At 40.7% G+C, this 14,841-nt stretch overlaps 1 protein-coding gene across 1 annotated transcript; it reads right to left on the reverse strand.

Moving 5' to 3' along the window:
* Positions 1-1,784: 1,784 nt before the first annotated feature.
* LOC110504313 (suppressor of cytokine signaling 4-like) lies at positions 1,785-14,099 on the reverse strand. Its single transcript, XM_021583099.2, has 2 exons — positions 14,054-14,099; positions 1,785-3,393 (listed from the first exon to the last, which is right to left on the reverse strand). Exon 2 carries the CDS (start codon positions 3,361-3,363, stop codon positions 2,167-2,169), a length of 1,197 nt encoding a protein of 398 aa, XP_021438774.1. The 5' UTR covers positions 3,364-3,393; positions 14,054-14,099; the 3' UTR covers positions 1,785-2,166.
* Positions 14,100-14,841: the final 742 nt, after the last annotated feature.

Here is a 14,841-nt window from a genome sequence, read left to right on the forward strand (position 1 = left end):
ACAGGTTCTCAACTTGGGAAAACAAAAATGGTGAGTTCTGCAAAATAGAATGTCACAAAAAATAGGTATGATGATGGAGCATTGATTGTTTGTATTGAGAAGTAGCCTGCGGTATCCATGCAGTGAATGATATTAAATAAAGGCTGCTTCGGTGGTTGACAATTTTAGCATTTTGCGGAAGCAATATTATGAAGACCATGACTCAATATATCACTGGGGTATTCGTGCTCTCTATACAGGGCTAATATGAAACAGTATCCATTGTATGTACTATGCTGGGGCTGAAAAACAACATGAAATGTTGTGTCAACCAAGACAGACAGACTTTAGAAACTAAACTGTGTCAGCCACTAAGACACGAATACCAGGAGGTGAATACCGGTCATCAATATGCTGTACTATGTATTACTAAGAGAGACTGTAAAGTATGGTATTGTATGATTAGAATTCCTTAACCCACTTGCAATGCATGAGTAAACCATACCTTGAGTATGAACAGTGCATTTATATCGCCATCTTGTGGCATCAGATAAGACTGCATCCCTCTGGATCCTCCAGCAATGAGCCTGAAAATCGAAGTTCTGTATAAAAACGAGGACCACATTTAGGCCATGAAACTACTTTTATAAACAGTCCTCACATATTGCATTATATGTGTAAATGTACATAATAAAATACACTAAAGTGTTTCTGTGTGTTATCATACTCCACATCTACAGCAGTCACTGTGAGGAGGCAAGGATTATTGTATTGGGAAGTTAGGCTACATTATCCAGAAGAGATCGCTTTCAAACCAGATGCGCAGTTCCTCATAGCATGCAATCAAATTCTAAAATATCAAATTTACAGAGGTATTCACATCACCATTGGCAGCTATTAAAGCTGTAAGTCTTTCTGGGTACGTCTCTAAGAGCTTTGGACACCTGGATTGTAGAATACTTTTATTTTATCTTTAACATTCGTCAAGCTCTGTCAAAGTGGTTGTTGATCATTGCTAGACAGCCATTTTCAAGTCTTGCCATAGATTTTCAAGACGATTTAAGCCAAAACTGTAACTAGGACACATAGGAACATTCAATGTCATCTTGGTAAGAAAATCCCTACTCCTTGCCGATAACACGATGTAACCATGACCATGCTTGAAAATATGAAGAGTGGTACTCAGTGATGTGTTGTGTTGGGTTAGCCCCAAACATAACACTTTGTATTAGTGACATAAAGGACATCAGGACATAAAGTTCATTTTGTTTGCCACATTTTGTGCAGTTTTACTTTAGTGCCTTGTTGCAAACAGGATGCATGTTTTGGAACATTTTTATTCTTTACAGGCTTCCTACATTTCACTCTGTCATTTAGGTTAGTATTGTGGAGTAACTACAATATTGTTGATCCATCCTCAGTTTTCTCCTATCACAGCCATTAAACTCTGTAACTGTTTTAAAGTCACTATTGGCCACATGGTGAAATACCTGAGCGGTTTCCTTCCTCTCCGGTAACTAGGTTAGGAAGGATGCCTGTATCTTCGTAGTGACTGGATGTATTGATACACCATCCAAAGTTTAATTAAGAACTTCATAATGCTCAAAGGGATATTCAATGTCTGCTTTTTTTGTTACCCATCTACCAATAGGTGCCCTTCTTTGCAAGGCATTGGAAAATCTCCCTGGTCTTTGTGGTTGAATTTCTGTTTGAAATGTACTGCTCAACTGAGGGACCTTAAAGATAATTGTACTGTATGTGTGGGGTACAGAGATGAGGTAGTCGTTCAAAAATCATGTTAAACACTATTACCTCACACAGTGAGTCCGTGCAACTTATTATGTGAGTTGTTAAGCAAATTGTTTCTCCTGAACTTATTTAGGCTTGCCAGGGGTTGAATACTTATTGACTCAAGACATTTCAGCTTTTAATTTTTAATTAATTTGTAAACATTTCTAAAAACATAATTCCACTTTGACATTACTTGATATTGTGTGTAGGCCAGTGACACAAAATCTCCATTTTAACACAACAAAATGTGTAAAAAGTCTATGGGTGTGAATACTTTCTGAAGGCACTGTAGCAGTCAGGGTCTTCACAAGTCTCTAAAAACCAATGAAACATGGTCAATATTGAAGAGTAGTAACCCATGGGACTATAATTATGAAGTCAGAAATTATCATTGTTTTACACTGCATAAGCCCCATTGCACTTGTAGTGGTACTGCCTAAGATAGTCCCTGAGCTGATGAGGCAGTGGAAGGATCTTGATGCCCTGGTACGTAGTGCAGCTACAGATCACTGCGCGACACAGGTGCTGCAGGGTGAATGGGAAAGTCCGGGCCAGAGGGCGGGACAGGAGGGGCTCAAAGAAGAGGCATGTGGCTGGGTCGCTGTAGTGCCGGAGCAGGCCCGTCACACTCGGATCCCGGTACATGCACGGATCGCGGCCATCGAAGCTGAAGCGCTTACCGTTCTGCTCGATACGCGCATGGAGGGAGCGGCTATAGCGGCGGAAGCTGACGGAGAAGAGGAACTTGTCCTGGGCTGAGTCACGGAGGAGGAAGGTGCCCTCGGGCTGGCCTTCCAGGAGCTCCTCTGCCTGGAAGCGGTCCAGAACGCCCCAGTAACACGAGCTGTTGTTGATCTGCAGGAGGTCAGGGACTAGGATGTAATCTGTATGGCTGCCACCATAGGCTGCTCTGCCATGCGGATGGGAGAGGTCCCAGTCCTCAAGGCTCAGGGGCCTACTCAAGCAGATGCCCTCCCATGAAAGAGGTGTCGAAGGCGGGGATGTGGAAGTGGACGGGACTGGTTCTTTGCCAGCAGCCTGTGCAGCCTTGGCGGCTTGGGCAACCTCTAGGCCCACAATGGCGCTGGGGTGGGTGGCATGCTTCTTGATGAGGTGCCAGCAGTGGGCCAGCTCTGACTTGGACGAGAAGGGGCACTTGTCCTGCATGAGCTCCGTGACATGGATCGGACGCTTGGACCAGAGGAGCACAGAAAAGGCCCCCTGGTAGGCCCCCGTTGGGCAGCCGTGGTGGTGGTGGCGATGGTCAGTGCGGAGAGGGAAACACTGACCCACTGCATCCTGGAACTTCTGCCGGAGAGAGCGCCTAGAAAGGGCTTTCCGACAGGGGACATCTATGTCAACTTCCCCCATTACGGTACAGCTACACTTCCTCTCTCTCCGTCTCCGCGGACATGAGGTGGAACGCGCTCCTTGCTCCTCCATCAGCCCTACCCCCTCCGGACGCCGAAGGCCCGGATCGTTTCGAGAACTCCGGGAGCGTTTCTTGCAGCTCCACACGTAGCCATCGGCACTCCAGCTGCGGATGCCGCATTTGGGACAGATGTCCGAACTTCGGGATTTCTTCTCAGACATGGCCTTCCCTCTTCTTCATACAGCTCTGTGCTACATTAATAGACAGAGATAACCAAGTCAATATGTGGATAAAGTAACATTCACTGATGAAACATTGGGATGGTTATCAACAAAAGTTTTGAAATCCAATTTCAAACAGTACAGGTAGAAAGTTTATTATGTTAGATTAGACATTCCTCTGAAGTTTAGAGGATCTTATGTCAAATGTTGTTGAAGTGTTGTGGTTGCAGGTTCACCTGCCTCATCTAAAGCATCTTCTTTTGGAGTGCTGCTATAGGCCACCAAGTGCTAACAAGTCCGTGTTTGGATAATATGTGTGCAATGCTTGATAAGGTTTCTGATGGTAACAGAAAGGTCTATTTTCTGGGTGACCTGAAGATTGACTGGTTAACAACTAGCTTTCCTCTCAAGAGGTAGCTTCTAACTGTGACTAATGCCTGTAATATCACCCAGGCTATCACTCAACCTACTAGAGTGCATACCAATAGTGTTCTATCTGTGACATCCACTTGTATTGATCAAATATTCACAAATGCTGCAGAGCTTTGCTCCAATTGTTGACAAACATGCACCTGTTAAGAAACTAACTGTAAGTGGACGGGGACTTTAATGCAGGCAAAGTTAAATTAATTTGACCTCATTTCTACCAGAATGTCACATGTGCAAACAGAAGAAAATAATCTCTAGACCATCTTTACTCTACACAGAGACGCGTACAAAGCTCTCCCTCGCCCTCCATTTGGAAAATCTGCCCATAATTCCATCTCCTGATTCCTGCTTAAAAGTACAAACTAAAGCAGGAAGTACCAGTGACTCGCTCAATGCGGAAGTGGTCAGATGATGGGGATGCTATGCTACAGGACTGTTCTAATGGCACAGACTGGAATATGTTCTGGGATTCATCCAATGGCATTGAGGAGTATACGACCTCAGTCACCGGCTTCATCAATAAGTGCATTGACGACGACGTCCCCACAGTGACCGTACGTACGTATACCAACCAAAAGCCATGGGTTACAGGCAACATCCACAAGGTTAGAGCTGCCGCTTTCAAGGAGCAGGACACTAATCTGGACGCTTAGAAGAAATCCTGCTATGCCCTCAGACTAACCAACAAACAGGCAAAGCGTCAATACAGGACGAAGATTGAATCCTACAGCACCGGCTCCGACACTCGTCGGATGTGTCAGGGCTTGCAAAGTTATTAGGGACTACAAAGGGAAGCACAGCTGAGAGCTGCCCATTGACACAAGCCTACCAGGCAAGTTACAGTTGAAGTCAGAAGTTTACATACACTTAGGTTGGAGTCATTTAAACTCGTTTTTCAACCACTCCACAAATTTCTTGTTAACGAACTATAGTTTTGGCAAGTAATTTAGGACATCTACTTTGTGCATGTTACAAGTAATTTTTCCAACAATTGTTTACACACAGATATTTCACACAATTCACTGTATCACAATTCCAGTATGTATTTGGCAAAGGTGTATGTAAACTTCCGACTTGAACTGTAAATTACAATTACAATTTTCAACCTCACCCTGTCTGAGTCTGTCATACCAACATTTTTCAAACAGACCACCATAGTCCCTGTGCCCAAGAAAGTGAAGGTAACCGGCCTAAATGACTACCGCCCCGTAGCTACCGTCAGCAGCCATGAAAGTCTGGTCATGGCTCATATCAACACCATCATCCCGGAAACCCACTCCAATTTGCATAAAGACCCAACAGATGACGCAATCTCCATTACACTCCACACTGCCCTTTCCCACCTGGACAAAAGGAACACTTACAGTTGAAGTCGGAAGTTTACGTACACCTTAGCCAAATACATTTTTCACAATTTCTGACATTTAATCCTCGTAAAAATCGCTGTCTTGGGTCAGTTAGGATCACCACTTTATTTTAAGAATGTGAAATGTCAGAATATTAGTAGAGAGAATTACTTATTTCAGCTTGTATTTCTTTCATCACATTCCCAGTGGTTCAGCAGTTCCCAGTGGGTCAGAATACATGCAATTAGTATTTGGTAGCATTGCCTTATAATTGTTTAACTTGCGTTAAACGTTTCAGGTAGCCTTCCACAAGCTTCCCACAATAAACTGGGTGAATTTTGGCCCATTCCTCCTGACAGAGCTGGTGTAACTTAGTCAGGTTTGTAGGCCTCCTTGCTCACACACGTTTTTTCAGTTCTGCCCACAAATTCTCTATAGGGTTGAGGTCAAGGCTTTGTGATGGCCACTCCAAACCCTTGACTTTGTTGTCCTTAAGCCACAACTTTGGAAATATTCTTGGGGTCATTGTCCATTTTCGCACTTTTCACACCAAAGTACGTTCTCCTTCCTGAGCGGTGTGACGGCTGTGTGGACCCATGGTGTTTATACTTGCGTACTATTGTTTGTACAGATGAACGTGGTACCTTCAAGCGTTTGGAAATTGCTCCCAAGGATAAACCAGACTTGTGGCAGTTTTACAATTTTTTTTCTGAGGTCTTGGCTGATTTCTTTTGATTTTCCCATGATGTCAAGCAAAGAGGCACTGAGTTTGATGTTAGGCCTTGAAATACATCCAGAGGTACACCGCCAATTGATTCAAACGATGTCAATTAGCCTATCAGAAGCTTCTAAAGCCATGACATTTTCTGGAATTGTCCAAGCTGTTTAAAGGCACAGTCAACTTAGTGTATGTAAACGTCTGACCCACTGGAATTGTGATATAGTGAATTATAAGTTAAATAATCTGTCTGTAAACAATTGTTGGAAAAATTACTTGTGTTATGCACAAAGTAGATGTCCTAACCGACTTGCCAAAACTATCGTTTGTTAACAAGAAATTTGTTTAGGGGTTGAAAAATTAGTTTTAATGATTCCAACCTAAGTGTATGTAAAATTCCGACTTCAACTGTATACGAGAATACTGTTAATTGACTACAGCTCAACTCTCAACATCACAGTGCCCTCAAAGCTCATCACTAAGCTAAGGACCCTGGGACTAAACACTTCCTTCTGCAACTGGATCCTGGACTTTCTGATGGGTAAGCCCCAGGTGGTAAGAGTAGGCAACAACAAATCTGCCTCGCTGATCCTCAACACGGGGCCCCTCAGGGGTGTGTGCTTAGTCCTCTCCTGGGGGGACTACAGGATTATTTATCTACACAGGATTATTTACAATGACCCCCCCCCCTCTATCTATGCATAGTCACTTTACCCCTACCTACCTGTACAAATTTCCTCAACTAACCTGTACCCCTGCATATTGACTCGGTACTGGTATCGATATTATTTTATTGTGTTACTTTTGTTCTTTTTTTTCTTCTTTCGTTTATTTAGTAGATATTTTCTTAACTGTATTTCTTTCCTTAATACTTTAGGTTTAGGACTTGTACGTAAGCACTTCACGGTAAGTTCTACACCTGTTAAATTTGGTGCATGTGACAAACATTCAATTTGATTTGATTTGAACTGTCAGAGCCCCCTGGGTTGACGATGAATTGAAAAATGGTATTGTTCAAAGAAAATTCTGCAAAAGAGGTGGCAAAAGAGTCAGGCTGCTCAGCTGATTTGTTAACATACTGTAAATTGAGAAATGTTGTGACTAAATTTAACAAAAATAATAAATGTTATTACCAAACAAAGATAAATGACATACAATAAAAAGAAAAGGTACTTTGGAGTACCTTAAATTATATCATGGGCAGAAAACCCAATTAATCTCCATCGTTCATTGAAGTTGATGGGTCATATATAAGAAAAGCTTTCAATATTGCCAATAATTTCAATGACAATTTCACTAGTAAGGTGGAAAAAATTACAACATTGAACAGTGAAACGTCATATTTTTGTATAAAATATTTAATAATGAAAGAGAAGGATTGCTGTTTTGAATTTGTTCAAGTTAGTATGGGAGAGGTGAAAAAACTATTGTTTTCCATCAATAATGATAGGCCACCAGGTATAGACAACCTAGATGGGAAACTATGTAAGGGATAATCAACGAGGGACTATGAGTTCTATGGAAAATAATAAATGAAGTGGAAGGTGTGTTCACAGAGAACTGACCTTCCACAGAGCTGGATTATTTTCCAGAGAACGCATAGAGCCCCAAATGGATTATCCCTTTTATACCATGACTATAATTTAACACATTTACGACTAGAAATGTGTTAATTTGGCGGTAGAAATGTGTTCAACATACACTGAAGTAGCTAGCAAGTGTACTAGTTAGCTACAGTAGTTGCCGTGGTAACCAAACAAACAGACTTGGTAGTTTAGCTAACCAAACCATCAGTCCTAGTTTCCCGTTATGAAAATTCAACAACGCCAATAATGTTTTCAATTCGACTTTTGCTTTCAAAAGCAGCTGAGACATGGAACATGAACTATAGCCATTGAATTCTACCGTGCAAATATAGTGCACGCTCTAGAATGCCCTTCAAGCCAATCAGAAACAAGTATTCAACAAGTCCATGGTACAATGAGAATGTTAGCAGACTGAATTGCCACCCCTATTTGCTATATATTTAACCAAAGTCTAAAGGAGTGCGTGTCCACAGGCGTGGAAGGAAGCTAAAGTAATTCCACTGCCTAACAATAGTAAAGCATCCTTTTGCAGGCTCTAACAGCCACCCAATCAGTTTGCTGCCTGTTCTTAGTAAACTGATGGAGAGGATTGTGTTTGACCAAATACATAGAACAGAGAACAAATTAACTCCTGACTTTCAGCATGCATACATAAAATGTCACTCAACTTGTACGTCACTGACTTAGATGACTGATGATTGGTTAAAAGAAATGGAGAGTAAGATTATCGTTGGAGCTGGACAAATATTTTTGCCCGCTAGCTATATTGGTCCCTGATACAGGACTATTAAAGGCCCAGTGCACTACTTTTGATTTAAAAAAAATAATAATTAAATTATTATGCCGATTTTTAAGGGGGTGCTGCAGCACCTTCAGCATCCCTACATCTTGTGGCTATGGACACAAGCTAGCAGGCACATTGAGCAGCCAGGCCACAATGAGTTCATCAAGTCACTGGCAAGTGGCAACATGTATGCTTTCGTGCTGTTTTGTTTTTTACAACTTTCTCACTATCTATTACCAGAGTGTGTGTCTGTCTAGCAGTGTTTTATAGTAAATCATATTACAAAACAGGTCGCTCGGATTGCAGTTCGGATACAAGTATGCTCTGATCATCTCAATTCTAATGTTGCCTGAAAAAGTGGTGGATTGAGTAATACACTATCAAACACATCAGCAAGTGGCCACTCCACTTGTAATGTGTTGTATTGTGTAAACAAGTCTGAGGCGCTGTGTAATGGGAAGGTCTGTCTCACTGTCTGGAGGTTCTGGCTGCTATTGGATAGAGCGGGTACAGCTGATAGAGGGCAATCAGCACAGCCCGTGTTACTGGGCACTTAGCAAGTTGGCATGATCTTAATCTATACACAACCCTCCAGTAAATCATGACTAACTCAAATAGAAAACTCAGTTTTAGCTGAGACTGACTTTATGACCAAAATTATCCTATTTACGCATTGTAGTAAATGTTGATACTGGAATGAATGTTTCTGGCACATATGGCATGGGCTTCTGAGTTGCGCAGCGGTCTAAGGCACTGCATCTCAGTGCTAGAGGTGTCACTACAGACACCCTGGTTTGAATCCAGACTGTATCACAACTGGCTGTGATCGGGAGTCCCATAGGGCTGCCCACAATTGGCCCAGTTTCGTCCGGGTTTAGGCGGTGTAGGCTGTCATTGTAAATAAGAATTTGTTCTTAACTGACTTGCCTAGTTAAATAAAGGTTCAAATATCAATGCACATAGGCTGTTTAAAACCAGATAAGTTGGTTCTAAGGGGCAGTTGACCTTTAAACACATTACACTTAAAAGTCTACTTAATTGTAATTTAGTATTTTAATTACAAATACACTTGGCGTTGTTTTTAAGTTGAAACAGAATTTAATTTTTTTTTTAACTCTGCTTTGTGAGTGATCAATTACACTATATAGTATAGTTTCAGTGCCAATAATGTGTTTCAAAGTACTTTCTGAATTCCTATTAGCTATGATCCCATTAACTTGTACAGTGATTTTTTTGTTGACATTTAGAAAGTTTGCATAGAAAATAAATGCGACAATTGACTACTACGGTTAGTTTTCACTGTCTTGTGCCGATAAAAACAGCTGAAAGTAAGAAAACGTTTTTGTTGCAAAAACCTTGAGTGTCAAATAAAAATGAAGTAGTTGAAGTGTTTCCATTATCCCTTTAGGCAAATTGCACATTAATAAATTGGCGAAGCCAGTATCCCCTCCCACCTATCTGTTTCATGTCTCATGTAGCCCACAAAAGCCAGCATGGATAGAATGCAAACATTTACAAATATTTGCCATTATCTAACGTATCGCCACAGTCCGTGCCATGGTGAGACTTGCACTCATGTAGATCTAATATTCTAAGTATACTTCCTTAAAAGTATGTGCAAATATTTTTGCATTACCCAGCATCCTTTTCTGCAGATTAAGTTTTGATTTATAATATGATCAAAGACAGTACAGTATTAAGATAGGCTAAAACTGCTTCTCCAATCCCCGATCACACTTGTAGGCGATGTCATCAAATATTTTAGAAATATTTTTATAACCAAGATAGACCACAGCCTGTCGTTTCCAATGGGAACAAATGAGTCATAGTTGGCATTTCACGCATGGAGATGGGCATTTCCACGCATGAGCAAGCGAGATCCTATTGACCCGTTCAAGCATGCATATTTCCGTTAGGGAATGCCTACTCTGTGGAGTAAGTGTGCGTGTGCAATAAATTAATTAGCCTTTGCACTCTGTCCAAACAACGTGATTTAATTTGTTTTTGTTGCAAAGGGCAAAGTCTATAAAACTTAGTCCATTTTGTTCATAACATATGATAGTTTTGGGAACAGAAAACTGTATTGTGGGCTTCCTCCCACTACCATATTTGGGAGTGAGTGGAAACGCCAAGCGGATGCTTCACATTTATACATCCGGTGAAATATCTGTCTCATTATTCTATCTGTGATGTCATGGCAACGGCTAGCTAAAGTCATGCATAGAAATACATCGTCAGGTCTAACACGGAACCCAAACCGGCTGCGCGCGTGCTCCATCGTGCACACATTTATTTTGTCCCCCTACACCAAACGCGATCACGACATGCAGGTTAAAATATCAAAACAAACTCTGAACCAATTATATTAATTTGGGGACAGGTCGAAAAGCATTAAACATGTATGGCAATGTAGCTAGTTAGCTTGCACTTGCTAGCTCATTTGTCCTATTTAGCTAGCTTGCTGTTGCTAGCTAATTTGTCCTGGGATATAAACATTGAGTTGTTATTTTACCTGAAATGCACAAGCTCCTCTACTCCGCCAATTAATCCACACAAAAAAAAATTATAATAAATTAATCCACACATAAAACGGACAACCGAATCGTTTCTAGTCATGTCTCCTCCTTCCAGGCTTTTTCATCTTTGAATTTATATGGTGATTGCCATCTAAACTTTCATAGTATTACAATGACAACAGGCAAAGCAGTTCGTCTTTCAATCATCCACATGGGTATAACCCAGCACGTGATTACCTGCTTCTACCAATGGGAAGATGGGAGAGGCAGGACTTTCAGCGTGATCTGCGTCAGAAATGGAAAAGAGTTCTGTACACTATCTGTAAATAGCCCACCCAACTACCTCATCCCCATATTGTTATTTATTTTTTGCTCTATTGCACCCCAGTATCTCAAATCAAAATCAAATCAAATATATTTATAGCCCTTCGTACATCAGCTGATATCTCAAAGTGCTGTACAGAAACCCAACCTAAAACCCCAAACAGCAAGCAATGCAGGTGTAGAAGCACGGTGGCTAGGAAAAACTCCCTAGAAAGGACAAAACCTAGGAAGAAACCTAGAGAGGAACCAGGCTATGTGGGGTGGCCAGTCCTCTTCTGGCTGTGCCGGGTGGAGATTATAACAGAACATGGCCAAGATGTTCAAATGTTCATAAATGACCAGCATGGTCAAATAATAATAATCACAGGCAGAACAGTTGAAACTGGAGCAGCAGCACGGCCAGGTGGACTGGGGACAGCAAGGAGTCATCATGTCAGGTAGTCCTGAGGCATTATCTCTACTTGCACATTCATCTTCTGCACATCTATCACTCCAGTGTTTAATTGCTAAATTGTAATTATTTCACAACTATGGCCTATTCATTGCCTTACCTCCCTAATCTTACTACATTTGCACACACTGTATAGGCTTTTCTATTGTGTGACTGACTGTAAGTTTTTTTTATCCCATGTGTAACTCTGTTGTTTGTGTCGCACTGTTTTGCTTTATCTTGGCCAGGTCACAGTTGTAAATGAGAACTTGTTCTCAACTGGCCTACCTGGTTAAATAAAAGTGAAATAAAAAATAAATACAAATAAAAACAGTTGAACCAACAAGCTGTGGTCTATTTTGGTTTAGTTATAAAAATCTTTGTCTGAATGCTCGGCTATGAAAAGCCAACTGACATTTACTCCTGGACCCTTCACAACCACTGTGATTATTGTTTGACCCTGCTGGTCATCTATAAACATTTGAACATCTTGAAGAACAATCTGGCCTTAATGGCCAGGTACTTATAATCTTATAGGTTTTATAATCTCTACCCCGGACAACAGAAAAAGACTGGCCATCCCTTAGAGCCTGGTTCCTTCCTAGGTTCCTTCCTTCCTAGGTTCCTTCCTTCCTAGGTTCCTTCCTTCCTAGGTTTCTTCCTTCCTATGTTCCTTCCTAGGTTACTTCCTGCCTTTCTAGGCAGTTTTTTCTAGCCACAATGCTTCTACATCTGCATTGCTTGCAGGTTGGGGTTTTAGGCTGGCTTTCTGTATAAGCACTTTGTGACATCTGCTGATGTAAAAAAGGCTTTATAAATATATTTGATTGAATGATTGATTGATTGAAGAAAAAAAAGTGTCCCAATTTAGATAATTGTAAATATATTTAATATACTTAAATGCTAATAAAACACCATTAAAGTTGACATTAAATGCATTAAATGTATTTCAAATTCTTCCAATTTAGATCATTTAAATATACTAAAGTATATTTATCACAGACATACTTCTAAATACTGAAATAATATATTTAAGTATATATATTTATTTTTTAAATAATCAGTTTGGGAAGACATACTATTGCTACAGATTTCTTGCCTTCTACCTAAGTATGCCCTAGCACAGCGGTCGCAAACCGTTTGATCTTCAAGGCATTCCAAGTCGATCACCAAATATTTCTGTAGAAAAGCCAACGAATGATAAAGGCTTGCGCTCCTTTATTGAAATCGTGTTGAGCTTATAACAGTAGGTGCACTTGATTCAAAAGTCCGGCGGACCGGCAATTCTGTGACTAAATCGAGGCATCTACTGCGCTGCCCAATCGGATAGCTCAACTCACCGTGGCTAGTGGCTACAGAGCTTCCATGACCCTGGCCACAGCCAAGTAGGCTACTAGCCTACGTAATATTTAATAACTTTTAAGACCATGAGCACAGAGAGACTGTCAACGAATACAGCAAAGAGCTGCTGTTTTTATGAGTGAGTTCATGTTTAAGTTTATATTCAGCACTGTCACTATTTTTATTCAACACTTTTACAAAACTAGCTTTTCCGTACTTCTGCTCGGCCTGCAGCCGCAATGACTGAATAGCCAAGTATCGATAGCCCTGCGTTTATATTATTATTAGCAGCTCGTCGTGTCAATTGTAATATTAAGAAATATTTAACTGTCTCTGGTCATAGGAACAACATGAATTTGTGCATGACGCAGATGCGGTGTGACTCGAGCTTCTCCATCAGGTGGAAGACGGTGTCCCCTCTCTCTGGTCAGTCTCACCGGAGGAAAGGAAGGAGAGAGCAGGGACGGTGAGAGGCGGTTGGGAAAAATCGTTTTGAACAGTCATCCAACAGTCATCAATTCCAAGTCGGAAACTCGGGCATCTTTCTAGAGTTCCGACTTTTCGACCTGAAGATCACTGACGTCGTGATTTGACCTCGTTGACTATCAGATGCAGGTACCATCAGTCCAGTAAAATAAAAAAGCTAATTATTTAAATTCATGCTCCACAAGTGCTAAACCAACTGATGAATTGTGTTATCAAAGCTTGAGTTTTGAAATATAATATGGTCTGATTAACAATCATACAGCCAATATGTTGTGATAATGTATTAGGCCAACTGCCCAAACCTCATTCCTACAAAACTGTCAGGTTAATGTAAAAAAATAATAATAATCTGAGCAGTAGATTTCAGTTTACTTTTTGACTGCGAAAGTGATCTTGACTCAGACAAGGTTAGTGACCACTGCCCTAGAATGTATAAGGGAGGACCAGACAAAGGCAGTGTAATTTCAGAGTCAAGACACGTCATGATGTTTGAGAGTGAGTGCCCCACAGATTTATATCAAATCAATTATAAAAAATTACACTTACTATACAGTTGTACAATGTATAAAGTAATTTGCTTTGAAAAGAGTTAGCCTATAGCCACAAAAAAAGAAATGGAAACCTTGTTTCATATTGTTTAAAATAACATTGAGTTGCCTACACCTCCTTTTATTTCTAAATCTTACAAATCATTTAACTTTTGATTACTTTTGTCTAGAGATGGTCTTACCTTTTAAAAATAGTTTTAGAGAGACAACGTAATCTCCATGTCCATGTTGCCAAATTCTATTATAATCTTGCCATTTGCATTCGGTCTTCTGTCCAGACCCCATCTCCTGTGTAGACTAGTTCCGCTCTCTTTATAGACAAATCCTCTTGGGATTTGATCGTTTCCTCATTTGTCGGGGATGGTTGTGAGAGTGAGAAAGTTGCATCTTCTACTCAGTAGCATATAGTAGGCATGTAATAGACTACAGCGCATACGTGTAAAGACGCACAACCAATATGCTATTATTTTACTTGTTTCCTGCCCGACACCGCTGATTATATTTTTAAGGGATTGAATTTAGCCTTGAATTTGATTAATCTAGCCTATTTATTTCAGAAAGCAGAGCCTGTGTGCATTAGGCCTATATAGACCATTATATTTAAAGGTCCAATCTGGTATCTTAGAATCGGTTTAATGATCATTTAAATAAACTGACACTCATTCATTATAGGGCGGCGCACAATTGGCCCAGCGTCGTCCGGGTTCGGCCGGTGTAGGCCGTCATTGTAAATAAGAGTTTGTTCTTAACTGACTTGCCTAGTTAAATAAAGGTTAAATGTAAAAAATATATATATAAATAATTACCTTTAAAGAGATTACTGTAGGCCAATATTGTTCTCAATGCCACCTGATGGTAAGCCCACCCACACATTACCGACATCCTCAAGATAATTAGGCAACAATAATAGCCTCTGTCTGTTTATCCTTTCAATCTAGTTAGACAGGAAACGGCCTGGCTTTTAGATTGC

This window comes from Oncorhynchus mykiss, chromosome 25 (genome assembly GCF_013265735.2).
Source record: "Oncorhynchus mykiss isolate Arlee chromosome 25, USDA_OmykA_1.1, whole genome shotgun sequence".
NCBI classification, from domain to species: Eukaryota; Metazoa; Chordata; class Actinopteri; order Salmoniformes; family Salmonidae; genus Oncorhynchus; species Oncorhynchus mykiss.

Bases quoted from the DNA above. Each gene is read 5' to 3' on its own strand.
- LOC110504313 (XM_021583099.2), bottom strand. From the start codon at position 3,363: ATGTCTGAGAAGAAATCCCGAAGTTCGGACATCTGTCCCAAATGCGGC.